The 8,659-nt window shown below is 34.5% G+C and overlaps 1 protein-coding gene across 1 annotated transcript; it reads right to left on the bottom strand.

Annotated features, from left to right (window-relative positions):
- Window positions 1-3: 3 nt before the first annotated feature.
- Window positions 4-8,355, bottom strand: LOC134283750 (zinc finger protein 330 homolog; the record flags this gene model as incomplete). The annotated part of the gene is made up of 8 exons (XM_062766230.1): window positions 8,174-8,355; window positions 4,050-4,069; window positions 3,694-3,764; window positions 1,616-1,695; window positions 1,363-1,489; window positions 638-742; window positions 249-295; window positions 4-102 (listed from the first exon to the last, which is right to left on the bottom strand). Coding segments are annotated over exons 1-8 (663 nt in total), but the record flags the coding sequence as incomplete, so codon positions are not given.
- Window positions 8,356-8,659: the final 304 nt, after the last annotated feature.

Here is an 8,659-nt window from a genome sequence, read left to right as displayed (position 1 = left end):
CTTTGTCTCCTTGGTTTCCAGTCCACACTTGGGGCACGGGATCGCTTGTCCTTTACTGTATTTAACCCCCTTCCTTCGGACATGGTCATCACAAAAGCATGTCTGAAATCACAGCCAGCAAAAAACAATTTATAAAATCTAGCTAAAAAAGCCAAAGAAAATTTATCAATTGAAACTATGGTTTGACAGAAATATTTAAAATTAATAAAAACATGTACAAACACTGAATTTAAAATATAAAGGTTTACCTTGCACCTAAGGCATGAGTACTGTCCAAGCTTATTGCAGGACAAACCTTAAAAACAGAAAAATGATCAAGATCTTAAACAATATATCTACCACTTAATTAAAGATTCTAGCTTTGAAAGAAATCAATGCCTTATAAAGTTGCTACCTATATGGCATCAGCTTAGAGTAAAAGCATTTGTAAGAATTAGACTAATAAGGTCCTAAAAATGCTGTATTAGTGTAAAATAACAATGAAATTTTGAAAACACAGCAGAACTGTCAAAGAACTTTGAGATAGTCAAACTGAAGTAATAAATTCCTGGTCAAAAATTTCAAAGTCTAATATGTTAGCAAAAACACCCCGCAGTGTTAGTTGTCTGAAGATAGAATAATCACTGATTGATCTTACATTTGAAGTTTTCCGAATCCAGTTGTTGGCAGCTAGCTTGGTGCTCAAACTGATCGTCTTCACAGAGAAACTTCTTACAATAGGAACACTTGAAAATTCTACCACCTAAATATAGCAAAACACAGAGAAAACTTGTACAATAGGAACACTTGAAAATTCTACCACCTATATATAGCAAAACATAGAGAAAATTTGTACAATAGGAACACTTGAAAATTCTATCACCTATATATAATAAAACACAGAGAAACTTTGTACAATAGGAACATTTGAAAATTCCACCACAAAAATTAAGCAAGACATAAATATACATGTTTATAACTGTATTAGAGGAAGAGCTTTATAAGGGTTTGGATACTCAGTATCTGAAGATGTTAGATAATGTTAGTGTTATAACGAAGGTGTTTGGCTTGGCATCATACTGTAGATTCCTAATTATACGCGAGGAATTAATTTCCGCGTAATTTCGCGAGAAGCGTCACTCGCGAAAAAATATTACTCGCTTTTATTTTTATGGTGCTGAAATCTATGTAAATTCTGTTGATCTACCGTCCTTTCGCGAAATATAATTCTCGCGATTTAACGTGAAAGACCCAGTTCACGATAAAAAGTACTCGCAAAAAATAAGGAATCTACAGTATTACACAAGGAAATGCCATTACATTTTATAAACAGATTAGAATGACTTTGATAAAAAGTCTCCTTGTTCTGTTAAGGAAGCTTACCCTGCTCCCACACCCCCCTTTTACACTCGCAGCACTGAGCATCCGTTAGAGGACAGGTACAGGCATGGACAGATAGGCACCGCGTACCGTGACACACCCAGGCCTCACAGAAATCACAGATCGCACCCTGTAACAGATATCAAGACTATTCTGATAGAAATTTATACTACAAAGAACAGCATTCTTCATGTTGAAATTGGAGGCAATGACATAAATAATATATTTTGTTTAATTTCAGCTGACTATAACTTACCACCATTGCAAGCCCAGTTGTATTTGTTCCGGAATGTTTTATGCAACAGTCACCGAATTTTGCCATACATTTTTGTTTACCTTTAATAAAATATAACATAATCAAACTAAACTAGAACTGTCCGGGACAAAATACCCCCCGCTGGGTTTTTCAGAAGTGCTAAATCATGAATATTTTATGGATCTAAGAGAAAAGAGAAATGCTAAAACATTTTAGTGCAAATGTAATTGCTCTTTATATTTTTTATAAATGAAATGAAGGCGCAGCCTAATAAAAAAAAAAAAGACTAAATATACGGACCAGACATGAATTATGAACTCTTTCTGTCAGTGACCTTGAACTTGCATAAATGACCTTAGTTCAAAGTCATGACACAACCTCAGGTCATAAGCAATGTTTGTGTGAAGTAGTAGATTCAAGTTTTTCCATAATAAAGAAAGATATGGACCGGACACGAATTATAAAATTTTTCTTCCTGTGACCTTGAACTTCCCTAAATGACCTTGACCCAAGATCATGACACCCTTAGGTCAGGAGGAAACTTTGTGTGAAATGAGAACCTACCAAGTTTATCCATACGAAAGATATGGACCGGACACGAATTATGAATTTTTTCTTCCAGTGACCTTGAACTTCCCCAAATGACCTTGGGTCAAGGTCATGACACACCCTTAGGTCAGGAGGAAACTTTGTGTGAAATTAGAACCTACCAAGATTATCCATAAGAAAGATATGGACCGGACACGAATTATGAAATTTTCTTCCAGTGACCTTGAACTTCCCCAAATGACCTTGGGTCAAGGTCATGACACACCCTTAGGTCAGGAGGAATCTTTGTGTGAAATTAGAATCTACCAAGATTATCCATAAGAAAGATATGGACCGGACACAAATTATGAATTTTTTCTTCCAGTGACCTTGAACTTCCCCAAATGACCTTGGGTCAAGGTCGTGACACACCCTTAGGTCATGTGCAATCTTTGTATGAAATTAGAAGCTACCAAGTTTATCCATAAGACAGATATGGACCAGACATGAATTATGAAACTTTCTTCCAGTGACCTTGAACTTCCCCAAATGACCTTGGGTCAAGGTCAAGACACACCCTTAGGTCATGTGCAATCTTTGTGTGGAGTAGTAGATTCTAATGTTCCTCCGTAAGAAAGATATGGACCGGAAACGTTTGCACAGACAGACGGACAAGGTGATTCCTATATACCTCCCCCCCCCCCAAAACTTTGTTTGCAGGGGTATAATTACCAAGTCTAAAATCAGTTTACTAATATTTTACATGTATGATAAATAGAGAATAATACATATACCCTTTTCCATATCACATCCTGTATCAGCCCGAGACACCAATATCAGCCAGAGGGCTGAAGGCCCAAGGGCTGATATTGATCGTGGGCTGATACAGGATGTGGTGTGGAAAAGGGTATGTTTTATTATATTTATTACATACTTAGTAATAAAATACAGAACACATTAAGTTAAGAAGAAAATAATCATGCACAGACTTCTTAAAATGTACACAGTCTATTGTATCATACAGTTTCAGTTTGTTTTTGCATGTACTTCTATTTCAAATGTCCTCAATCCGTAATTTTAAAATAATTTATCATTTATCAGTTAGATTATCATTACATTCAAAAAGTTAAAATAAAGAAGATGTAACCCCCAAAATATGTGTATGATCAAAAGTACTGTTTTTTGAGGTTTAATTTACTAGGTGTGTGATATTGATCTACATCAGCCCCACAAATCCATATCAGCCCTGCAGGGCTGATATGGCTATAATGACGTCAACCTTATCGCATATGCAAAAATCCTGTATTTATTACTAAGTATGTAATAAATCATGATATTTAATACACAGCTAGGTATTAATGAAGTAAAAACTGTATTTAAATTCTTTCTTTTGTCTTCAGAAATCTCTCTCTCTATACTTGGTTCAATAGCATATACATGTATTTTGAAATATATGTTTTGAACTGTACATGGGGATGAAAATACAAAGGCTCTATGTAAATCTTTAATTATAAACTATGACATGAACTACATTTCTACATACAGCTTACCACAATGTCCACACACAGGAAGTCTTTGTAACGCTGAACAAAAATAACAGAATGCTCTATTCTTCTGGGATCTGTGGGAAATATCAAAGATCTTGATCAGGTTTCAAAAAGATGGACAAGTGAATTAATATAATGTCTTTGTTTTAATAAATTAATTAACAAGAAAAAAACAGCTTCCACATCAGAACTACAAGTTAGGTAAATCACAAAAAAATCTTTAACATCTAACTAGGTCTTAACAAACTTCATCAGCATTTTCCAGTAACCATTTGCATTTTTCTTATAATTTAAACTAAAACATGATTAGTATCTGAACTCACATGTGAAAATAAGTAAAGATATTGAAAATTCATTACCGTTTACATTGATCACACTCCTGAAAAGAGACAAAATCATTCATAAATCTGTTTGTCAGAAATGTTTATAGGCCTAAATGATAACATAAAGTAACTAAAATTTCTAATCCATTGGACAGGTCCAGAACAATCTCTTCTTTTGGCTATATTCCCCATTTTCAAAAGGTGAGTTATTTCCCCTGAAGGGAACTCTTTTACTGTGTTAAATACGCATGCGCTATAAATAAAGTCACTTCCGCGGACGTTCTTGATGAAACATGTTCATAGTGTAATGCCTCCGTCATATGGAAAAATGATATTGTGTTTGTGAATAAAAAGAAATCTTAACTGATTCGTATTTTTCTTAAATTGCCCACTCATAGTCTATTTTTGGATTTGTATTAATATGCATAGTAGTATAATAAAGCGCTGTGTGAGCCCCCCCTCTCTCCCCCCCCATCCCCAAAAAAAGAGAAAAGAAAAAAATTACCGATAAAATGCGAATAGGCCTATTTAAAAAAAAAATTAAAAAAATTTTTAAAAGCTGATTTTCTGTAGAGGATGTTCTGCAGACGGATCATCATTATTTACAAAATGTGCAGAACAAATGTAAAAATTTTTAGTTTTTACGAATTAATCTAGCCTTTTGCAGCCATATTTTCTTCTCTGCATCTCTAGGAATTTTTTGGAGATTTCATTTGAATTAACCGTGTTTTCAGAATTTTTAAGTTGTAAAAAAATCGATTCACTGCATATATAGTATTAAAACTTTTAATGGAATTCTAAATGAATAATTTATGTAACGAAGAAAGACTAATTAAAATAGCATCTACCTGAATTCGTGTTACATATGTCGTATAAAGTCTGAGCTGCATTTAATAAAAGTTTTAGTACAGGATCTAAGCATATCTACATGCATATTCCCAAGTAAAATACACATTTGTTTTAGATCAGAGAATTGACAGCAGAAACACGAAATTGATACAATTTCCTAGCGTACATGTATTTCTTGTTAATTAACGGAAAACATTCTTTTCTCAAGTGTTATTTATGTTCTACTTTTTCTATTGAAAATGTTCATTGAAAGACAGGTTGCCACCCCCCCCCCCCCAACACACACACAGTTCATACTACGGTAAAGTTATATAAGGGAAATGTAGTATTGTATGCCAAGGAACTGGTACTGAAATAAGTAGCTTTTCGACTTTAGGCAAGGTTTTTCTTTGCTAGTCAACTTTTCCAGGTACGAAAAAACATATTTCTTTGGCTGCCCCCCCCCCCCATCTTTTAAAGACGATGCTACGTGCCTGGCTAATTCGTATAGCTTTCTAGAAAGGGGGGGGGGGGCAAGAGACCCTTTATAAAGTCGCTTATTATGTAAAAAAAAAATTGCAAACCGTTTCTTTCTTTTAAAATTTTTAATGCAGCGTGTAAGTTGATCACTATTTTGTTGGATTATCGTAACGTGTAGTCCGCGGAAGTCATGCTAGTGTAGAAGAGTTCCGATTTTGAGGGGAGATAACTCACTTTTGAAAATGGGGAATAGTATATAAAGCTATTCAAAATAACTTGATAAGGCTTTTTATATGCCCTTTTCACAAAAATATTTTTTTCATAAAGAAACAAAAATAGCAAGTATTTGATCAATGTTCATATAACTACAAAAAACTATTACATATGCAATCTAAATCAAAGATACTTCTAACACTGTAGATTTTGAATACTTTTAGGAAAAAGATGCATTTACAATGTTTGAGTACATTGTGTGCATTGAAGCATGGATGGAAGTATGATTGTTTCTCATAATTGTTGAATTATTACCAATCAATACTCTTGATAATAATAACTGACCCCTTTCATAAATTGATAATTTCATTCAAGTTATAGTACTTATAATAATATAGCCCCAAAACTTAAATAAGAATTTTGATTACAAAACCTCTCAAGGAGACACAATTTGATGACTGATTTTTACATACAATGTTTTCAGAATACTTCAAGGTTGCACCACAGTGTAACTTTTTGTACATTCTGAAAAAATTAAATAACCTGTCTTAAAAAAAGTGAAATGAAATGTAACAGAGACAATTTTGTGCCTCTGCTGGGGATTGAACCCAGGGCCTCTGGTTTAAAGGTTAACCCTTATGCTTAATTTGTAGAGCACTGGACTGGCAAGCCAGAGCCCCGGGTTCAATCCCAAGCAGAGGCACAAAATTTTCTCTGTTTCATTTGGCACCCACAATGGGACCCAGCTGTTCTCTTGCAGGTGAGAGTGATTGTCCTTAGAACTTTGCCCTACAGGTGTCGGCACTCCAAAAGAGATGAAGATATCTCATTCTCTGGAGGGGGAGATAATCTCAGCGAGATGTCGTAGGGACTAAAATATTTGGTCGGACGTCCACTACGACATCTCAGTCCACTTCCACACAACTTGATTAGGGATTTTTTGCTCAGATTTCGACAGGTTGTTTCAATCAATACGGGCTGAAATGAATTATCTGCTCGCTTCAACTTTTTCCTTTGAACATCCCTTTAAGTCTCTATCAGGGCTCTCGATGCTCTAAAATTGGGGCCGTTCAACAGCCCCGTGCCCAATGCAAAAAAGGTACCTTTTTTCCCAAAAGAAAGGTGTAAATTTCCCAATTTCCATCCAGAGTAAAATATTAATTAAAAAATAAAAGTCCATCAAACCTAATCGCAAAAAAAACCCAAACAAAACACATTTGCAAATGAAAGTGAAACTGTACTACTATTTTATTAGTTCGCGCCAAATGTTCGGGGAACCAGGTTATTGTTTTTACAAAAATGTATACAACTATGAGTGCAGAGTATCTTGTTATGTCGTTTCGACAAAAACCAGTATTTTGGTTTTAAAAATAGACATTTCATTTAAACATTAGTAAGCTGCACCTAGAAACATACCCGCGCTTCGGCATGTTCAGTCTCGCGCTGTATTGGTAAGCAAAGTTGCCCATGTGATCGAGGAAATTCGGGACTATGTGACTAGCGATTGTCACGCAGTAAGACATATAATCGCAATATCAACACTCAAAGATAGTAATGACAAAGCTAATGTACTTTCATAAATAGCCTACGTACCCATGTTTGTTCTGTTTAACTAATTATTCAAACCAGAGTTAGCATTGATGATAAAATGCTAGAAAAGCAAAATTTGAGGATTTTTTTTTAATGAATTTGTGTTATCCAACTTTTCCCAAAATGACGATAATTTTCCCAATTTGAACGGCCCCGGCCCCAGTCCCAAAAAGTGGTGTGAGAGCCCTGTCTATCATGATAAAACTTTCCTTTCTTACCTTTAAAATGTTTAAATCCAACAAAATATAAAGTTGTTTGTTTTTCCTCTGTAATGTCCAATTCATTTAAACCTCCGATGTTGAAGAGTTCCAAAATAGTCTGCTTTGAATAATTCGTACTATAGTTCATTCCTATAGGAAATAGTAGTAGAACGAATAATTCAAAGCAGACTATTGTGGAACTCTTCAACATCGGAGGTTTAAATGAATTGGACATTACAGAGGAAAAGTAAACAACTTTATATTTTGTTGGATTTAAACATTTTAAAGGTAAGAAAGGAAAGTTTTATCGTGATAGAGACTTAAAGGGATGTTCAAAGGAAAAAGTTGAAGCGAGCAGATAATTCATTTCAGCCCGTATTGATTGAAACAACCTGTCGAAATCTGAGTAAAAAATCCCTAATCAAGTTGTGTGGAAGTGGACTGAGATGTCGTAGTGGACGTCCGACCAAATATTTTAGTCCCTACGACATCTCGCTGAGATTAAATCCCAAGCAGAGGCAAAAAATTGTCTCTGTTTCAGAAACGCTTAATCAAGCTATTCTGAATAGCTTATTAAAGCTATATATCCAAATCAAGGAGAATATAGCGGACCTGTTAGAGAGCACTCTGGTAAGAAACACGTTTCAACACTTTAACCTAATGTAGACTAATCGCAACACTTAATGATAATGCTCTGTTTTTTTTGTTTTTTTTTTTTTTTTAGAATTTTTCATAATCATCGGTAAATTTTTATCAGCTGCTTTGTTACATTGAAAGGAACTGTCAAACGTTTCCGAGGAAATTCGAAATAAACACATGCTTATTACAGTTTCTTCACATGTGACTTACCATGAGGAAATTGCACGGCATCTGTGCTAAAGATTTTTCTGCGTTTCTCATCTCTTTCTGTCTCTCTTTTTGTTTCTCTGCCTTCTTTCGCTGTCCTGTCTTTTTCTTCGGCATTTTGACAAATACTTTCCCGAGAGTGACAGTTCTCTACAAGAGTTCACTGCCCTTCTTGCTAGCAACTTCCGTTTGAAATTTATTGAATAGTTCATCCCATTTAAATTCGGATGGGAAAGTGGAAAGACTGAACGGAAACTATCTGTAATATGGAACGGGTATTATTTTAAATAGTGATTAACTGATTATTTATGTCTATTTTTAAAACCTTTGTGAAAACTTAAGATGATTGAAAATATTGTTATATTTGTTTTAACATGTGTACACTTCATGTATAAACAAAATGGTTATTTCAAGTTAATAATTGTGCTACCTTTACCTTTTTATAAACTTCTACAAAAAGACAGTTCTCAATAAACATTAATTAACTAT

Source organism: Saccostrea cucullata, unplaced genomic scaffold, assembly GCF_032062105.1.
Source record: "Saccostrea cucullata isolate Sc308-1 unplaced genomic scaffold, CSIRO_AGI_Scuc_v1 ctg11014, whole genome shotgun sequence".
NCBI lineage: Eukaryota > Metazoa > Mollusca > Bivalvia > Ostreida > Ostreidae > Saccostrea > Saccostrea cuccullata.
Note: the sequence above shows the minus strand (reverse complement) of the source record. Positions and strands in the feature narration are given on the sequence as shown.